Below are 21,711 nucleotides of genomic sequence, written 5' to 3' on the forward strand. Positions count from 1 at the left end.
TTCACACTTTCTAATCCAACTCACTTGGATGTCTTTGTGTGGGAGGAAACTTATGTGGAGTTGGAAGGAAATACATCTTGTTTTAGGAAGAAGAAGAGAACGAGATATCAAAATGCCCATTCTGTTTGTACTATTACTGTTCAGTAGCATTGTAACAATCCAGAAACCCATCGTCTCCTCAGCTGACTCAGCCTTCTGGGGCAATAGCTAATTTCCCACTGTAACCTGGATATCTGGCTCAAGACAATGATTATTGTTTAAGATGCAGAGGAATTTCAAAAAGCTAACAAAAACCTAAATCGTTGTCAGACGGTAATTCATGGTTGCCAGATTGCATTTCAGCAAATGCAATCCCTCTGTTCTTCTCTACAAGGACTGCTTACCTGCATGTAAACAACTCCTCCTGAAATTTGTTTCCTAATAGTATTCTGATTACTTGAGGAGTAAAGGTGGACAAAAAAAATCTACTTGTCTTTCCATACAGAGTCTGCATATGCATATATCTATTAATAGAGATTAGGCAAGTGCTACTTCCCCTGCCCTAAAAAATCATCATTACTCTGCTTTACGAAGCAATGTGGTGGAAGAGGAAATGGGACTCTTAATGTTACTATCGTAGCTTAAAACGAGCCTAACCAAATGATGGAGCAACTGAAAAGACAATAAATGAAAAATAGTGCAGTGTGTCTCTAAACAAATTACATAAAATCATCTGTGCAACAAAGCACATTTAAAGGATTATAAATGCATTTATACTAATAAAAGTAACTTTGTATAAAAAAGCAAAAAGCTTCACCCTGAATAGCATGTTAAACTGGACTTCCTCCACTTACTGCAAACACAACTGGTCCAAAATCAGTCTGTCACTGTATGTCTATTAAACAACACACCGAGAGAAAAAAAAAAGTGATATTGATTGAGTCGAGGTGATCAGTAATGTCTCATAAATTATGAACCCGGCTCACCACCTCCATAAATTACTAGAGATGGCACGATACCACTTTTTTATGTCCGATACCGATACCGATATCATAAATTTGGATATCTGCCGATACCGATATGAATCCGATATAGTGTTTTTTAATCAACAAAACTGTTTTTTTAAAATATCTTGCTGCATTTTGCAAGTCTGCAAGTTCATACTCAAGTTTAAAACAACAACTACACTAAAGCTATTCTGTTATACCTGTATGCAAAAAAAAAAATTCATAGTTCAGCAATACTGATCAATCTAATAAACTTAAACCTACACCATCATCCCTATTCTGGTATTTTAAAGAGTACTTAGCGTAAATATTAAGCAACCTAACTAATAGGGTTCCAACTCCCAGCAACAACAAAAATAAATAAATAAAAAATAGGGAACCACCCCTCACGCCCACCTCATGATGCTTAATCGACGTAATCAACCTTAATTTGATGCAGTGTGAAAAAAAATGCACAGAAATCAATTATTTTTCAAGAAATTTAAATAGATTCAACATCTTTCTTCAACAAAATTGCAGACTGCACAGATGGTACCTTCCCAAAGTAAAAAGTACTATAGCTTACTAGGGTTATATTAGACTTAATAGTCACTATATACAGTAATTGACTTCTATTCATTTTGCATCAAATTAAAACTTTGGGTGTCAGATAATTATTTATTAAAAGCTCGACATTTTAAATGAGAATAAGAAAGAAAAGTATGTCTTAGGGCATGAACAGTGAAAAGGGGGCACAATCGGCCCCCCTGGCTAAACTTTGCTAGATCCGCCCCTGCACAGTTACCAGCCGTCAGCTACGTAGAAAAAGATCCTGGTGTAGAAAGTAATATTAAATAAATTCTAACAACAGCTTATCAAGCTTAAACGTGCTGCTGTTGTTCAGCCGCTGGTTTGCTCTTTCTGGTGCGAAGTGGGCCAAAAACAAAGACGGACTCGCGACAGAAAAGCTGATCAGCTGATCATTTAAGCAGTTTCACGATTGAAGTACCAGCCGGAGAGCGAGAGGCAGTCGCTCGTTAAGCTTAGCGTGGGAATGCTTTACAAACATTCAGAGATGGACTTACACACTTGCTTTACTTCTCTCGGGGATAACTTTGTCGGAGATGAAATGCCAGGTTGCTAGCGAAGCTCCACATGCTATCCAGACCACCGACAGGTCCCGCATGCCACAGCCGCTCTATCACGTGATGCATACTGCTCCAACGTGCTAACGTTCTGAGGTGAGTTACGGCGTGTTGCAAGTTTTGTGAGGTGCTTTCGTGATATTTAATGGATCGGATTACATTTTTTATTTTTCTCCGATATCCGATCCAGTCATTTAGGTCAGTATCGGACCGATACGTAATATCGGATCGGTCCATCTCTATAAATTACCCATTTAAAATGTTTACAAAACAGCAGCTTCATACTGCAAGAAGCTTTTCTTTAGCAAAAGTAATATCTTCAAAACAGAAAGCCAGAGGATTCAGGTTTAAGAGTGGGTTCTCTGCCAACTTCACCTCTCGCAAGCCTGCCTGGCTGTCAGGAAAATAAACAGGCTTTCCCCAGCAGAATAAACAGACAAGGGAAAGGAGAATTACAGTATTCAGGCTAGATAGAAGCTGGCAGCATTCTAAACAAGAATTGATAAACTCGGTGTAAACAGAACACAGCATTTATCTTCAGCATGCAATGGGCCAGAGCAAATAGGAGAAAATAAGGTTTTGTGCACATGCCCCCTGCAATTTTTAAAAAATATTTCTTTATTCATCCCACGATGTTTCAGGTAATGTCCAAGTCTGATAAAACTTTTGGTAAATTAGTAGCAAACTTTGGTTGTTTATTTACTCGGCACAGAGTATACTTGTAAACATGTACACTAATAGGGGAAGGAGAAAGAACACATGCACACTAATCAGACACATGCGGACTGCACTATTGTTTGACTTAAAATAACTTCTGAAAAACGCACTTGACATAGCAGCAGTTCAACCAATGCCAATTCCACAAAATGCTGTGCTCTAAAATGTCTCGTAAGCAAAGTCAACGCAGCCAGGTACGACCTGCTGTGTCAAACACTATAACAGAAGCATTAAAGCAGACAACACATCAGGAAGCCGTCTACTTTGATTTGTACCCTCCTTCAGCTTTGATTTTTCCTGCATCAGCCTCCAAAGACACAGATTTATTACCTCCATAAAGTCTTAGATATGCATTCAGCCTATGTACAGAAGGGATGTAGATTTCCAAATAACAGGACGGGCATTTTTATTTGCATTCGGGTACAAAAATGAGGTTCATTTCAGGCCTTAGCCACTTGTCTTGGCCAAGGACACAGTGCCTGCAGATGGTATTTAACTCTTTTCCTTCTTTCTGGTGTTCAGTCCAAATTTAAATTGGATTGAGCTATGTTTTCAGCCGCTAAGTACATAATAAGACCCAAAGACATAAAAATGTTTTCAGTTGTATTGACAGTAAAACACAAACATTTTGCCTCCGCAGCGAGTGACCTTTCACCTTTCTTTCTCTAAGTATAATTAGGTGAAGTAAAGGTAACATCATGAATTAACTACCAACGCAACTTTCACATGATTAAAGAAAAAAACAAACAAACCTCAGTTTATTTTCTGTCTGATCATCAAAGAGCTTCAAAGAATTGCTCTTCTGCATACCTAGGGTGCAACAATTGGCTTTGAACTTGAGTTGCTGTTGTCTTATTAGCTTATCAGCTCGAAGCAGTCTGCCCATTCTACCATGAACTCTGGCATCAACAAGGCAGTTTTACCCAGAGAAATGCCGCTCACTGAATATTTCCTCGTTTTACAGATCATCCTCTTTATACCTCAGTGTTTCTGAAATACTAGGACAAGCACATCTGGCATGAACAACCATATCTTATTCTAAGTCACCCAAATCACCCCTATTCGCCACTCTGATGCTCCATTTGAACTTCAGCATGTTGTCTTGACCATATGTACCGGGTTGCTGACTAGATATTTGAGTAAATAGCTAAACAGGTATGCCTAATGAAGTGGCTGGTGAGTGCATGCATGATCAAAAAACCTTTAAAGAGAATATGTGTAAGAATATACACTCTCTTTAATGTGTTATCTGCAAGCAATCAAGTAGGAAACTGAAGGAGCAGGAAAAAAGAGCCCCAATAAAAGTTACATACTACTTTACCTCTTAAAAAATGTAACGCATCCCGCAGCCATCTGATGCAGGGGGTGTCTGCCCAGCCCCCAGTAATGTCAGAACAAATTAATAATTTAATAAAATTAAAATTAAAATGCGAGGCTTGTGCAGAACGGATACAATTACATTCCTCTAGTCTGTGTCTTTTTGCTGAAGAAGTGCTTTCATGATCAGAGAAACAAATAGCCACATTCCACCAAGGACAGAGGAATTTATTGGGGCAAGAGAAGCATGCAAACACTTTTCTTGGTCTTTCTCAATGCCATCATCCAGATTAGCCACTAAACCTTTAGCCTTGAGTTTAACCATTCAGTATTCAGAGGATGATGGGTTGATTTGTAATCAAGGACATGAGGCTGTTTAGCATGCCAGTCATTTTCTGATAAAGACTGTCACTACACACTCTCCCATGCAGGCATATGGATCTCAGTTAATGAAGCCCTGTGAAAGGTTCTCTATAGGAGATAATAGCTCTCCACAGGGAAGTTAGAGAAACAGAGTATATTGTATGTGGGTGGCTGAATACATTTGAAGAAGAGGGGGCAGTAACCAGGTGAGCTGAATTGCCTGGTTATGCATACTGTATGCCTTGGGAAACTCAAACCTTTCTCTTCATTTGTCTTTATTTGTTTTTTGTTGGAAAAAAACGAATATAAGCTGTTATAAACAAAACAAAAGAGAATAATGAATCACCACAAAATTAAAACGTTGAAAATCTGCACGGTAGTGTGTAGTTTCGACGTGTGAATAATAGAATGATATGAATGTGGCTGCATTTAGCGAGAGCTTGCCAATAGAGTGATCTACTGAATTATCCTTAATTTTTACCTTGTCAAGAATTTAGAGGTGGGGGGAAATACATAAAATCAGGCTAATCTGATTGCAATATAGTTACTCACTCAAAATATGAATGTTTTTAAAACGCATATATCTCAATTCTGGCAAAAAACAAACAAACAATATTACAGCACAGAAAAAGAAGTAGCTTCATTTTACAAAAGAACCAAGGTAACACTAATTATAATGTTTGAAAAATAATTATTGCAAGTTTGAGTGACAACACCAGCAAGAGGCTGAAATGCTCATCTACAAAATATGAGTGTCAGTTATTTGATGTTTTAATAGTGCTACTGCTGCTGTCCAATCAAGCAGCTCATCTGTAATCTCATCTGCCTGCGAATTCTCTCTAATTTTCTTCATTCAAGATGTTTACCGAGAGGCTGATGCTACAGCTAGCATTAGTGTTCTGTCTAGATAATAAAGCTAAAAACTTACGTAGCTGCATGAGTTCCCTCACATAAAGCAGAGCTAAAAATCAATATCGAAAATCGATAAAGAACCAGATGGATCAGCAGAATCAATAGTGACACTGGTGTCAATAAAATCGTAACAATCCCAACTCCTAAAATGGAAATTGCTTAAAACGTTCTAGGTTGAGAAATACCTGAAGTTACAGTGTGTAAAATTTCACCACTAGAGGTCATTAGATTACAGACTGCAGTTAACTGAGCTCTTTTTTTTCTTACATGAGTGCACAATTCTAGTTACAGTGGCTGCTGTAGGACAAAAAGTAAATGTAGTCGGTCAGTCTCCTCTTTATCTCATCTGTCCATATGTGTCCACATCTGTTTACCCTGGAGGAAGCTGTAAAACTTTGTGAAAGGAGTCGTCAAGTCGGTGAAACTCACTTCCACCCGATGAGAACAATAGGTGAGTTGTTGGGGATAACCTGAACTTTTCTGTAGCTAACCACTGCTGTTTTTGCCGATGTTAGCTGCTGTTAGTAAAGTGGATCTAACATTGGTTGACTTGGACACTTGGCAAATAAACTCTCATACGATGTGAAAATGTAATCAAACTGTTTATCAGAGAGAATGTGCACATTGAGTTGACACTTGAGGTCAACATTAGCTTGCATAATGCTGTTTAACTGGCTCAGTGTCAGCTGTCGGGAGACAGGAGGGGGTCATGTGTCTGATCTGCTGACAATAAGTAATTGTGACAATATTGGGAATAAATAAACATTTTTATGCAGATTTTCATGTGGTACAGTCCTGACTTTGGTTCAGGAGTCGATGACTGAGGTGAAGAGGATTGGGATGATGTTTTCTATAGATGCTGGTCACGTTGTCTCTTTCCTTCTTGTTTTCACTTCTTTGGTGGAGGGGACCTCTGCGCAGATGATGAAACATAGATATCACCTTGAATCTGAAGGTGCAGACATGAATTAAAATTTGCCTCCACAGTAGGCGAATGCCTACGAGTTCTCTTCTCCTCCACCTTTGACATATTATGTATGTGGCCGATCTCTAGCCACATACATAAAACCCGATTAGGCTGAAGGATGATGTCCATGTAGGACATTGTTATCAAGTGGCCGAGATGGACTTCAACCATATTATTGTGAATTATGTTTCACAAAATGTTTTATGTTTTGCAGTGCATAACGTTTTCAGTAGTCGTCTCTTTTTTTAATGTCAGTCACATCAAATGTAAAAATGGCATATACATTAACCTTGCTCAGCCTTTACACAATTGATTTAAATTACATTTTCTAGACTGTCCTAACATTTGTGTAACCAGTGTTACCGTGTATCATTATGGGCCCAGCTGGAATTTCATTAGAATCTTTCACAAATACAAAATGTATTAAAACCGTGCTGCGATAAATTTTCATTAAAACTCTCCTTATTCACAGCTGGACTGATAAATATCCATGCCGTTATCAGAATTAATACCCCGAATTCTGATAATGATGAACACAAATATTTTATTGATGAAGCACAAATGAATTACTGGCCTTCAACTAAACATGCACTCCCCTCCAAGAATAACTGCCAAGTCAAGACAGAGCATCTCAATAGAAAAATGCCTGAGATGAGAATTGAAAAATCAGCCTTGCGTGTCATCAGTACAAATGAACTGGCCTCCATGACTCTGGAAAAATGCCTTCCTCCGAGTCTCCTCTGCTTTTTGTTGTCCTATGAATATATTCATATAATCTCCTTGTGAGGGGGTTGTGAGCATTACTCACTGTCAGCCTGCATTGCTTTGTGGAGATTTGCATAACTCATTGGATATAATTTGTCCACAGGTCACTCCAAACACCAAAGCTCCACACTGTAGACACAAAGACACACCCTTGCTATTCATTTTATGCTCAGAAATTGATCCAATGTAAGATAATTACTCTAGCAGCTCTACCGACAGCAGCAGTAGAACGTGTGTAAGTGCAAACCCATGCATTTCATGTTTTTATTATGTTTGGAAAGTATAAGCATGGTGCAGTTTGGGAGCTGTAGTAAACCAGAGTCAGAGAGCAATCCCCTCCAGTAGTGCTTTGTTCGATCAGCACGACAGAGTGGGATCTACGATACACTGACAGGAAAGGCTGGATTCGCTCTGCATGGCTGCTCAAGCTGTCGGCAAGGACAAGAAACAGGCGTCTGTGCAAAAATTGCAGATGCCAGCCTCTTTCAAGATGAATAAATATTGCAGATGAACAGATCATATTTTGGATGATAACAGAAAAAAAAAACAAGCAAAACTAGACGAACAACAGAAGCTGCTTAAAGTGACAAACGTCAAAGCACCAAAAAGCAACTGTAAAGAAGCAGATTTATTTTAACAGCTTTTAATAATTTCTTTTAAAAACAACAACAACAACTAAAAAAACATTAAGCCCATTGGGTCTTTCATTCTGACCAACTGTAACTGGAAATACTATCCTTTGAAACAAAACTAACAAAGAAAAACAACCATACAACCACAAAAAGACTTAGTGGCACGAAAAGAGAGAGATTTGAGACAAATCCTGCTGTGCATTTCAGAGGCGGGATGCAGCTTCTCATCTGCTCCAGGGGGGATTGGACAAAAGCAGAGGACCATGGCGTTTTGAGAAATGGGGAGAGAGGAGGGGATGAGCGATAAGGATTCATTCTTGCTGACGCTTTAGTGTTCCATCAATAAATTGGGACAAACATGTTTTCAAGTGATCACCAAAGACTGGAAGGGAAAAAATGGTCTGTATTTGTATTTGGGAAGAGCATGAGTTAATGGGGGGCAAGTAAACAAGAGCTGTATTGGCAACAAATAAGTGCTATTTTGGTGGTGGAGCGTTATGGGCTGGATTGATGCTACAGCAACTTGAGTTGTGTGCTGAAGCAAGAAAAAAGGGGAACAGTCTTTCAAGAGATTTCAGAATGACTGCACCCATACTTCCACACTTAAATAATTGGTTTCTGAATGCAAATGCCTGAGCCAAAAGCACTGGACCCAAAGCGGAATCCACTTTCTTTCTCACCAGTCCCTGATAACTACAGCTTTCAGGGAGCAAAATATAGCTAATAAAACAAGAGGTGGACAGTCTATTCCAAATTATTTAATCACTAAATAAAAATTGATATTTCAAGTTTGCTAGCACATTACCTGTTCTCATTTCGTTGTGTATATCTTGGTTGAGGGTCAGTATCTCCATCATTTACGTCATAGCTGGCCTCAGGGTCCTAAAAGAGAAATAAGAAAAGGTTATGACACCAATCAAGTGATTTTACATTTCTTTTAAAGAGCTCGCTTAATTGTTTTTTCCTCTGTGACTAAATGTTTAAAAAAAAAAAAAACCTGAAAAGCTGTCGGTCGGACCTTTTGTGTGCACAAGGGTTTTGGATGATTTTGATACAGCTAATAAAACAAAGGAAGTACGAAATTTTAGTGGCTATAATTCTTACTGAATAGCATGAAAATTAAAATACATATCAAAAAGTTGCCCTTTTCTCATCACCAGTTAAAATAGACATTTTGTTAACTGGTTTCAAAATGCATCGTGTATTGAGAAGTTTGGGACAAGAACATGTCCGGCTCCACCTCAGCTATTTGAAATTTATGACTTACGTAATTGCTTATGAGGTCGGGATGGTCCTTCTCAATGCCATCATCCAGGATAGTGACCACTACACCTCTTCCTGTGTAGCCCTGAGCCCAGGCTGCTTTTGTATTTAGATCTTGATGTGTTGGGTTGGACTGGAAGAGACAAAGGCTTTTGTTCAGCTGTCAATCTGCCATGACTGACTTTTCCGAGACAAAATGACAGAAAAAGGTCTGTCAGTGAAAGAAGGTCCTACATCTTCTGCGAAGACCTTCTCTGCTTCATGTTATTAAAAACAGCATCGCTTGATACACCTGACACCAAGAAGATACGAGGGGAGATCAGAGGTGCTTCATGAACATTTTAAACTCCCATTTTAATGCATCACCCCGGTATGTCTGCCTCCTCAGGATGAGTTGCCCATTGTGAACATCCTACTGTTGTTTTGCTGTCAGTGAAAAAGAAAGACAACCTGTTGCAGGTCAGGCATCTTGGGGAGAGAGCATTTGCCTCTCGTACTGAAGAAATAACATTCGGCAGCATTCGAGAGGAGAGGGAGGGAGGCAGACAAAAGGCAGCGGTAAAGCGTGATTTGGAGGAATAAGTGAAAATCTGTACAGCTCAAAGAATAAGGAGAGGTGAGTGCGAGAGCTGACAGAGATGGTTACAAATAAACACAGATATTCAGGAACAGAAAGACATTAAGATAATCTCCTCTGCCTCCTTTTCTTTTTCCAGTTTCCCTTTGACTTCACATTGAAGTGCACATAGCTGAAACTTATGAATACATTAAATACACATTATTAAATTCAGGCAGACACAACTCAATACATCACTTAAGTTTGCCCTAAAGTGACTGTGCTAAATAAACCTTTTATAAAAGAATTCTAAATCCCATAAATTTATTATGCGACCAAAACAGAACTGCAGCACTGGTGGTTTGTGCGTTCAGCTAAACCAGCTTTGTTTATTTGTTTGTTTAAGCCAGAGCTTTGCAATGTAGTTGAAATAGGAAAAAAAGGGTTTAAGGCCTGAGACGATTAGAAGTCTAATGCTGAATGGCAGAGGTAGTTCCACAACTTCTATTCACTGGTGACTTATGTCTGGGATAGTCAATGTTGTCATTAATCCGCTGAACTGACAGAGGTTTTATGTAGTTAAAAAAAAAGGGGGGGGGATTAAGGTGAATTGAGGCATCTCTGAGAAAAACTGTGAATAATGAAACAGACATGGAGGCAACATTATATGCTATCGATGCTTCACAGGTGATCTATCCTGACATGTAATTGCACATTCAACTCAACATCGTGGAAGGCACTACATTATATATTTGACTGAGAAAAAAAAAGTTGCAGGAGGTTAAAACAGGCCAGGTAAAGAGTAGCCCATAACGGAGCAACACATCTTATTATTACCAGACCAGCTGTATTTAAATATAAATCTTCCACTTCAACAAAGAATATAGCTTGGAAACAGGCATTCCTACAGGCTGCTACTGAAATGATTGAATACAGAGAGGGCTTGAAAATGTAAAGTGGGATTTCAAATGCATATGAGAAGCAGCCACTATATAGTCAGCTGACTGTACACCCACTTTATTTGTTGGTGAAGCATAGAGATATCTCTTTTAGAAAACTAGAACCATGCTACTGAAAATCTCATTATGTATGGTATTTCATAAGCATTTTAATTATTCCATTTCCCAATTTTAACATTTTAGTAATAATGTCAAACTAATGAGATAGATGGTAGGAAGTCTACACACCAGGTACCACTGCTTAGGGAAATCAGGATCCGTTAGGTCTTCATACACATCCCTCTTCTTCCTCTTTTTCACCACTTGCTGCTCTGTCCACAGGACCTGGATTGTCAAGGCACACACACGCACACACACAAACAGCATGCCCACACAAAGCAAACAAGCAAACCCACACGCAAAAAGAAAAAGCACAGTTTACTCAGGAATCCTCATGATATTGTGTCATTATTAATGTTCTAATTTGAGAAATTGTTGCTGTGTCCCACAGACTGGGGATGTAGGAAAACACGGTCCCAGCTGTGTTCAAAAAGTAATAACTAGAAAGAGAAGCAGAGATGTGAAGAAAATCTAATTTAGTTCATTGCTCAGATGCACAGGGAAGGTGGCTACTGTACAGTGTGCCTGAGCAGGGGCCTTTGAAGTTGGGAGGGCTGCTGGGAAATGCTCAGGCTCAGTAAGTAAGGGTAACAAGTCTTGCTAATATCACACATAGTAAATTTCATATGGTGGTTTTGCTTCAGAAGTTGCAAAAAACAATGCAACACACAATGTTAACAGGTCACACAGCAAATCAGTTAATGCCATTCAACATTTGGGTTTTCATGCTAATACCCATATATTCTGAACACTGAGTACATGAGACAGTAGTAAGAATGCTAAAAGAGACCTAGTTTAAATAGACCCATTTAGGTCAGCAATTTATATTCAAGTCGTGACAAAAAATAATAAAAGGACAGCATTCATATGCTTAACAAGGAATGCCTTGTTGTAGGGGTGTGCAAATAATCACATTTTAACTTCTATTATGATTGACAAATATTAAAAACAACTATTAAAACAAGGTTAAATTGATTATTGTGGTGTGTTCCATTACTTTGGATCCGCCATAAAAATTCAATTTCACTATCTGAAAAGCTTTAGAAGATATGTTTCTCATTTTTTATTATTTTTTGAGTCTATCCATTTAATTAAAAACCTTAAAACAAAACCCAAACAGCCCACCCACCTCCAACAAACATAACCCCATAATTATAAGGGGTTTTGTTTATTTTTATGCAGAGCAGCTTTACCTCATGGTCACCTGTCAACTTGTCATCTATACAGAAAACACACAAATAATGGGGCACTGGGGCATTGCTTTTTGTTTTTTGCTATACTTGTGTAACTACACAAAAGTTAACTTTCTTAAAATAAGGACAAAAATACTGAAAATACAATTCAAATACTGACTTGGGCTGAAATTATACTATAGCAGAGGGAATCTGCAGACAGTCGATTGAGTGAGCTTACAGCAGAGGTTTATTTTCTACAGCACTTAGAGCAAATGCTGTTCTGCATTATTATTATTGTCAATGATAAATGCATCCTTTGCTGATTTTTTTGTTGAAGGTGAAAAAGCCCAAACGTGCTCTATTTGCATGGAGAACACTCAAGTGAAGCGTGACTAAACTTTTGAATTTCCTTTACAATGCAGACTGTCAAAGTACAACTTGCTATTTAACTATTTTAGGTCTTTTCAGTGGATTTTTTTTTAGCATTTTGCAATCGCTTTGCTGCTGTTGGTGTTGTTTCTAATGGTGAGGCTTCTCTACTTGCTCGACTTCATGATTATATGCTTCTGTAAAGCACGGGGTCTGAAAGAAAATGTGTTGAGTACAGCTGCTGAGGGTGTAAGCTCCAAACCCAGCTGAAAACTTTGCCTTAGAGAATGCAGCCATTAACCTCATTGAAATGACCCTAGACTAATTAACATTTATCTCATTTCATTACATTTATAACTGCACATGTCTGACCTCACCGCACTGCTGCCCACTGCCCGCCACATTATTAACGGAGCAAAATTACCACCCATGATAATCTGCATACAGCCATCGACTACAGGATAAACAGCATTTCATTTATAGCTAAAGCTGACTTCAAACATAATTAATGCAATCTCTTTTGCAAATTGAGCAACATTTTAGCAAGACGACCTCCTCTTAATAACTACAAAAAAAAAAAAGAAGGTGGAATCAGTTTATTTCTGGAGATTAAGTGATCTTTGGAAATTAAAAAATATACTTCAAGTGTTGGGCAAGGACAAAGACTAGACAAATACAACCACCTGCACAAAGAAATAATCAAGAAACAAGGAGGAGGTCTCCACAAGGGCTAGCACTGTAATCTGCTTGAGCAATAAACATTTGTTCCATCTCTCTCAGTGTGTCCTCAGGGTTTTCATGTCTGATGACTAAGAAGAAGTCATGCTGGAGTTGTTGGCAAAGCAGAAAGAGAGAGAGCAGTGAAAAAAGACACACTGTCCTTTGATCTATAGCTCTGTGGCTCACTTTAAAGAGAAAGAAGGAAAGAAAAAGATACGTTTAGGTACTTTTTCCATTGCTATTTGTATGAATAAATTGAATCAAATAACAATCACCAATAAATTGATGCCACTAACTACTAAGGCTGGGACTTATAGCTGAAAACACCATGATTATATTCATGAAAAACATATCAACGAGACGGTTAATAAGGAGGGTATTATTCTGTCTGCAGTATGCTTTGGAAAGTTTAGCAGTGAATGTAAACATTCCTAGTTTGTTTAGCAGGAAATCTCACAGGGGGCCTTTTAATTTGAAGCTAAATTGAAAATGTCATATTGAGCTCAGGACTGAAATAACTAAAGATTTGTTATTGTAGGAAACTATTGTGTCAATCAGACTGCAGGAGGGGTTGCTTGGAGACAGAGCATGCAAATAAAAAAAAGAAAAAAGAAAAAAAACTGTAACAAATTTCGGGTATCTCATGCATCATTGAGATCCATATATTTCACAAACTATTTAGTCAATAGCCTTTGATGCTCCGTAATTGATTTTACAGACTAGCCATGCTGCACAAGCTCCAATATTATTTCTTGATATGGAATTATTTCACAATAAAAAGTGTCAAAAGCAACAAGAGAAAAACAGACAACACGTCTTTTAAAGAATGATTTTATTGAAAGTACACTTGTTTACCTTAACTTTTCAATAAAGACAGATATTAAATATACATTCATCTATTTACAGCAGCACTTTTAAGCCTGCAAAGCTGATCTCAGGTTTGCACGCTGATGTGAGAGTCTGATTACCATGTAAAGGTAGTCTACAAGTATGAAGATCAGCACCTGCTGCTGGGAATTGGACTGTGATGATGGAATACAATGAACAAACCATCCAGAAGAAACGGCATATGTCACTGGAGCGGGAATGGTACACCACTGGCCAATTTCTGAGTAGTAACGGTGGATAAGGCATCTGTTTTCCTTTTTTCCTTAATGCACTATATTACACTGCATTACAGCTGCCCATTTTTACATTTCCTATATGCCTCTGGTAATGCAGCCTGCACACATGAAGGCAGCCTCTCATGCAGTTATCATAAATTACTACAAGTAATACCTTTTCTCACGGGTAGAGTACTATAAGGTCTTGACCCTACAATGTAAAGTACACAGAGATGACTGTTGTGAATTGGCTCTATATAGATATATATGAATCAAATTTAAATTTATCATTGTCATTGGAGGATTTTGTAATAATTATTACATTTTCTCAACCAGCTCTTCTACAATTTCTGCTCTAAAGAGATTTTATCCAGATCCAAGAAGAAATTGAATTTTTTTATTTAAAGATTTAACTGAATTTCTTTCCTTTTTGAAAATGGGACTTGATTAATTTTTCTTTATTAAAAGGATCAGAAAATAAGAATCTGAAATAACATTCATAATAAGATAAGATGGCACATACGCACTGCCTTTATGGACTATGCCCTGCATAAACCAATGTACTTATGTGAATAGTCCGCCCCGAAAGGCCACTCTGAGTCACGAAAAACCCTGCATTAACAAGCACTGTCTGTATATCCAAGGCTTCAGACACTGAAAGCATATTCCCTTCTGCAGCTTTAGTGTTGTCTCAACAATAAAAAGATCAGTGAGCCAGACATTACGACGAGCATGGTTTATTTTGAGGTGATTACACACATATTGCGCTGGTGCTGTAAATCAATGATGGCTTCTTCAAGGGTCTGGAAGATAATATCGAGGAATATTCACGACATGATGAACAGAAAACAGATATTCTTCATCTCGTTTGATTTTCTTCTTGTGAATTATTGGATCATTTTATTTTTTCAAGACTTTGAAAAAGATTCAAATGAAACAATATAAGGAGGAGGAATCGCACTGTCTTGAAAATAATCAGTCATGGCCCTGACAAATGCATTTTTTCCCCCACCCTCTTGTTCCTCTTGTGACTCATACTTAAACATTTACGTCAGTAGCAACCAGTGGGCTTGGGGCTGAATGCCAAGCTTGGTAAGTCATGAGTTCACTACTGAGAGGCAGACTAATGTATTATTGGTTTTGGTCTCCTAACGGGATTTGTTGACAATAATAAATGCAGAATTTTGTCAGCCTCATCCAATATGGCCTCATATAGCAACTAAAAATCCAGCATACTTTTACAGCCAGAGTGAAACTTTCTAGTAAAACTGTACGAGAAACAGATGTAGTTTAAATTCCAGCCAGGACACTGTGCACGCTGCCTTACACTACTGTTCATAAGAAACCCAACAGTAGCCACCCCAAACAAATCAATTCTTTCCCTCATAAAGATGATACGGGGTGTGGAGAGGAGATGACAAACAACTCTCGCAAGCATTATGGTGTAAGCTTATGCAGCTGCCAGTGTCATCATGCCACTGCGTGATTATTCAAAAGGCATGGTGATAAGCACGTTAGCTCCACAGAGCTGAGGAAAAGAGACAATGGAGGTAATGTGAGTTACAGCTGCTGGATTACAGAGAGGAAACACTGTAACGAGCTCAAAGCTCAGCAATGACTAATCCAAATCCAACCATTGTCTTTTTATTTATTTATTTATTTATTTATTTATTTGAAGAAAAAAAAAAAAGGTAAAACAAAACCTTTACTGTTCTTTATTTTTTCCAGAGATCAGATGGTCTTACAGAACCATATGATTACACAAATGCACTTAAATAAAAACACAAAAACAAACCCACTCACTTATGCTTCTGTGGCATGTTTTTGGCAGTGGTCATGCTTTGCCTGAGGTTTGCTCTGGTTGTGTGGGTGGTTGGGCAACCTAGGGACAAGTTGTTGTGCCTGAGCCAGAAATCTGCTGCCCTTAATAGCTAGGTTCAAGTGCTGCGTTAACTTGAACTACTGACCTTCCAACTAAGATGAACTCGAGATGGAATCTCCTTTGTCAAAAATGTCTTTATAATAGGCAAGGCTGTAATTCTTAGGCTTTGATGTCAAGGCAGCAGTTTTAAAGTGCAGATTGGTTTTTCTCTCATTTGGTATCAGCAAAAAGCCCACAGAGCACATAATACACCTCAGTGTCCATCTCATTGCTTTATTTTAATACTTTCAAGCCACTTATTAGGAACATATCAACTTTCTATTGACAGATTCTCACTTGGGTTTTAATGTTGCTCGGTCCCTTCTGCACCCAGAATCCAATATTACACATCATTAAATCTTCCTCAGTAACAATAATTCTGATTCTGATTAATAAAACCCTTGTTTCTGCAACTGCCTGTGCTAAATTTACTTAATTGTGTGTGGGGTTTTTTTTTTTTTTTAGATTTGAAAACTATGTTTTATGAATTTGAGAGACACAGTACCGATATCTGCTCAGCAACCAGATTCCCTGGAACTCATATGCTCTCAGAGACTTGTTGTCATCCACTTACCCCAACCCCTGATACCACTGGCCTCAGTGCACGTCACCATATCCCACTAATGATGTCTTGGGGCCTCAGAGCTTGTCAGAGCACATCAGTCCTTTCCTCGGCTGGAATGACTTGGACTCAGGAAAGCTACAGATTAGTCCTTGGGTTGCACTTGGCAAAACTACCTTGCTATAGATGTTCTCACTGGGTAACTGCCTACTTTTTAGCACCAGTCCGGCAGCTCTGAAGATGCTTTTAGAGCAGCAATTACCTCAGCTGCCTCCCTTGTTTCCAGTGTAAACACTGCAGCAACAAATGGCTAACTCTTTTAGCAGTAAGACTGAAAATAGAAGAACTGTAAAGCAGACATTTGCACAGATGCAGTACTTCTGTTGGTCCCTGAAATGTGAGGTACTTGATTTTTTAGAAGCTACTAAACATTCTGAGAAATATTTTTAATGTAGAGAAGTCAAATGACATTATATATGGCAGATTTAGCCATAGTTTTACTATAAATTCCCATGTATACAGATGGGGTTTTATTCAAACAGGTTTTGCCACACAATTCACACTACTATACTACAGACTTCACACCAGCTTACTGCAAGCCTTCATCCAGGGTTTATTTTAATATACAAAAGCTGAAAATGTTAATTTAAATAATTCCTATTTCACACATATACATACACAAATAGATTTAAAAGGAGACGTTTAATAAAAGAAGTGCTATGATCTAATATGGTTTCACCTCTTTAGGTGACAGTCATCTACTTATGTCCACTTGATAAATGGTAACTGCACATTTCTCTTTTCTACATTTTTAGAATAAACTGTAGAATATCAGCACTTTAACACTCAGTTCTTTCCTCCACACAAACTAAATAAGACTATATCTGCTGTGTTTGCTTAAAAATCTCCCGTAGGTTTGCATTTCCCCTCTAAGTGCTGTTTGTTTTTTGTATGCGTTTTCTTACAGGTACATTATTTGGTGACCCGGTGTGTTTTTCTACTCATGCTCTGTTCCTTTATTTGTATTGTTTCTCCTATTTTCTCTCCCTTTTTCCTTTTCCTGCGAAGACAGGTTAAAAAAAATCTCCTGTGTATTACTTAATAGTTTAACCCAAATCTGATTTTTTTTTAAAATGCTTGCAGCATTAGCAAATATCTCTTTGCCTTCAGAAGGCAGTGCTGTAATGATCTCTAAATGTCATATCTAATTAGCATTTCATGCTTAAAGAAAAGCATTTCACATTTTTGCAAGTATTATTTTCTCTGTAACTGATGTGCTTTGATCTGTTGGCTGCAGATGCAAATTCTGCTATAATAAAGAGCGTGATATAAGGTTTATAATGTGAATCAGTGTTTTCTAACATCAACCGACAACTTTGTTTCTAGCCAGAACATAAACATTATTATCAGGGAAAAAGCAAAAGTGCATTTAGGTTTGTTTTTTTTTTTTTATTGGTTAGTAGATGCTGTTTTATTGTTCAGGAACAGTACAAATACACAGTGGTCTGGTGATATGATGCTGCTTATTCCATAATCCGTGAAAAGGAGAAGAAAAAAAATCTCCCAATTTTGGCACTTTGGTTTTTATATGTGGTCCACAGAAAGTTTGATTTTGTGAACCAATTCTAAAATGGTGGTTGATATCGGGTAAATATCACATCTATATATGGTAAATTACTTTTATATAACGCTTTTGTGCTCGAGCACTCAAAGCACTTTAGAAAAAAGATGCCTCCTTCACTATTCACACCCATTCACATAAGCACCTTTACTATGCTCAAGTGTTTTCCATCTAGCATTCAGCTACATTCACACACCAATGGATGCATCGGTTCAGTATCTTGCCCAAGAATACTTTGCCATGCAGACTGGAGCAGCCAGGGATCGACACACCAGCCTTCCGATTAGTAGATGCCCCACAAATGCAATTTTTAACTATATAAAAATGGCATTTACGTTTTAGAAAATGTAAATGAAAATATTTATTAGAAAAGGAAAAAAAAAAAACTACTGAAAATGCTCAGCTAATAACAGACTCTCCCAGCTGTTGTGCTGGGTGGTTTTGCATATTTACAGCTACTTTGGATTGGGTCAGGGGACAGATGGAAGGGACCGGTGCAAAGACTTTGACAAGCTGTCACAGATTCTGACATCCCTTTTCTCTCGTGATATACCCACTCTCTATGTGCAATCCAATCTGTCTTTTGGCCTTTTGTTGCCAACATGAAGTGCTACAATAAGCTGTGTGAGTGCTGACAACAGTCTTACCTGTGGTTCTTTTTGCAGTCTGATGTGCATCCTCTTGTGGCCAGACAAAGCTCTCTTCTCCACGGCGTGATGCCTGAAGTGATAATAATTTCCAAAAACCTGCACCGACACATAGGGGAAGCGCAATCAGTTCACCTGCAGCAACAGGATGGCCAAATAACAGCCTGTGCTCACCAAGGCATTCATGTGCACATGAGTAAATGTACAGGGTAGTGTTCAAATCGAAATCTGAGAACAGGCTCACTTTTTTCCATATTTAAGATTAAATAAACATTTGTTACTTCACTGAGTTGCAGAAATGTGAACATCTTTTGAAAGATTACACAAAACAAACAATATTTCATCAACAGTCATAATGCATGACATGAACTTTAGGCACAGAAGTCCTCTAAACACCACAAAAGAATTTTAGTCCAGTGCCCTAGAGATCTGTGTTTTATTCGTTACATAACTTACGTGTTACAATTTCTTTAGCCAGTATAGTTTTAGAGACCTGCCTAATCCTTTATTGCATTGCAGCTTTTGAGAAAAAATGATAAAAGATGATACACACACACGCACACGCACACGCACACACACACACACACACACACACACACACACACACACACACACACACACACACACACAATAAATCCAGAGCAACTTAAAAGAACAGAGATTAATCAGGAAGTGAGGTGAAGAAACTTCAGCTCTATAGATGTCAGACACAGAAGTGTACCAGGAAAGCACCTGCCCTAAGACATCAATTACAGAACCACAGATGGACACTATCAAAAATGATTAGGCACATCCATTAGAGGTTGAGTCACTTCAGAGCTATTCTTAAGCATTCCTCCTACTGCTTTTATTGTTCCCCCACACGTCCTGTTCATAAAGAAGCTTTTAAGGACAAGTGATTGGGTGGCTGCAAACTGGCCTAAAACCTCGGGGGATGCGTGCTTCTCATCAGCCTCACTTTGAAGCAACACACAGAACAACCTCATCCTGTCCTTGTAATGACAAAAGCAGCTGACCAAAGACTGAGATAGAGACTAATTAACAAGGACGCCCAGAGATAAGTGTGCAGTAAAAGACAAAAATAAACAGCCCGGTCCCTCTTCACATGGGTTTTCACAAGAGAGCTACCTCCATTTGAAGAGGAAACATTGCAATCTGTACAGTAGTGCCACCGGGGACTGGCTCACCTTCACAAGCCCAGTGGAGCAGAGGAAGAGAGAGGGGAGAGAAGGGGAGTGTGTGTGTGTGTGTGTGTGGGGGGGGATAACGGAGGGAGGCAAGGGGTGGGAGATGCAGGGTTTGACAGGTCGACCAGGCAGGATGGATGTTTATGAGGAGGGAGAAGAGCAGACGCAGCAGGATGGAAGGCTCTCCTGGGGCTGCAGGCTGATTCTGCAGGCAGGCTGTCTGCGGGCCGTCCAGACTGGAGGCTGGACTCTAAGCTCCAGAGCTTAGAGTCTGGCAGCAGTGAAATAAAGCTGCCAGCCTAGCTCCAGCCAATTTGACTTCGTCAAATATTTGTAATTAAGATTTGCTTTTATATCACTTGCTGTGATAAATTTCACATAAACTGAGTGACGCTCAGTCTTAAATTACTCAGTGTTATGCAAAATTGATCCTTTCTTTTTGAGTTCACGCTGCATGCAATTATGTGTAGAAAAGATATAAGAAGCGTAAAGCTGATTTGTGAGGAGAAAGCTACCCAACAAGACATTCCCACAAATACACAGTTAATGGAAAAAAAATAATTTCTTTTTTCCTGAAAGATTAATTAGAGTTTTCACAATTGAACTTGTATTCACAACATGAGGTTCAAAGATGTGCTGATGCAACTAGATGAGGCCATCATTAGGCCGAACAAAAAAGTGGGGAGAGAAGAAAAAAATATATATAAATCACAGTCCTCAACCTTCCTGGGAAAGTCAAGGCTGGAAAGCAGAGTCCGTCTGTTAGTCGAACCTCAGATACAGGAGGAACAATGCAGGTTTTTGTCCCAGTTGTGGACTCTTTACCCTCTTGACGATACTTGAGGGTGCATGGGAGTTTGCCCAAACAGTCTACATGTGTCTTGTGGACTTGAAGAAGGCAATCGATCATGTCCCTCTGAGTGTTCTCTCTGAGGTGCTTCAATAGTATGGGATTGTCTGGCCTGTTGCTACGAGCCATTCGATCTTTATACAACAACTGCAAGAACTTGGTCCGAATAGCCGGCAATAAGTTGGACTCGTTCCCGGTGGGAGATAGACTCAGGGTCTTAAGTTTTAATGCAATACTTCTGGGAGAATGAATTACAGATAAAAGTCTGCACTTCAAACTTGTCATGATTGTTTGATTTAAAATCCACTGTGGTGCTGTACAGAGGCAAAGGCAATAATTAATACTTATTTAATATATATGTTTTAAAAAAAAGTAAAAGTGTACAGAAAGATAAATTTATATTAATATATTTAAAAATCCTGTTGTTAACATAGTTGCAGAGGTCATGATGACTCTGATTTTATTATATTTTTATTACAGTCGAGGACTAACCTTACAATCACCATGCCTCAAAAGCAACGGCAAAGCTAAAAATGGAAAAAAAAGCCTCTGAATAATGCAAGATTGAGGTGTGATGAAAGATGTGCCCAAAGAAATTAATGAGACCCACTTTCACATTGATTGTGGCAGGGCAGAAAGCTAATCTGAGCTGCACTTGGGTGGCTTTTCTGTGGACAAACCTATTTTCAAGAGTGCTGATGTCCTCATTTAGACCACGAGTCTTCGGTTCTTGGGAAATTGAGATGGAGACGGAAATGTTGGTGTAGCTGCCTGTGATTGCAACTGAGTCATACCTCTTCAAAGCATGCACTCGAGTAAATCACATGGGGTTTGTGTGTGTGTGTGTGTGTGTGTGTGTGTGTGTGTGTGTGTGTGTGTGTGTGTGTGTGTGTGTG

General features: G+C 38.6%; 1 protein-coding gene across 2 annotated transcripts in view; it reads right to left on the reverse strand.

The window, feature by feature from the left end:
- The window catches only part of furinb (furin (paired basic amino acid cleaving enzyme) b), a 93,475-nt gene that overhangs the window by 31,558 nt on the left and 40,206 nt on the right, over positions 1 to 21,711 (reverse strand). For both annotated transcript variants that reach the window (XM_005942814.3, XM_005942815.3), the window contains exons 3-6: positions 18,779 to 18,877; positions 10,790 to 10,885; positions 9,051 to 9,179; positions 8,589 to 8,665 (exon numbers count right to left, since the gene is read on the reverse strand). In XM_005942814.3, the coding sequence (XP_005942876.1) occupies positions 8,589 to 8,665; positions 9,051 to 9,179; positions 10,790 to 10,885; positions 18,779 to 18,877 (401 nt within the window). The remainder of the gene's footprint in view (positions 1 to 8,588; positions 8,666 to 9,050; positions 9,180 to 10,789; positions 10,886 to 18,778; positions 18,878 to 21,711) is intronic.

This window comes from Haplochromis burtoni, unplaced genomic scaffold, assembly GCF_018398535.1.
Source record: "Haplochromis burtoni strain Fernald_Lab_line unplaced genomic scaffold, NCSU_Asbu1 Contig_350, whole genome shotgun sequence".
NCBI classification, from domain to species: domain Eukaryota; kingdom Metazoa; phylum Chordata; class Actinopteri; order Cichliformes; family Cichlidae; genus Haplochromis; species Haplochromis burtoni.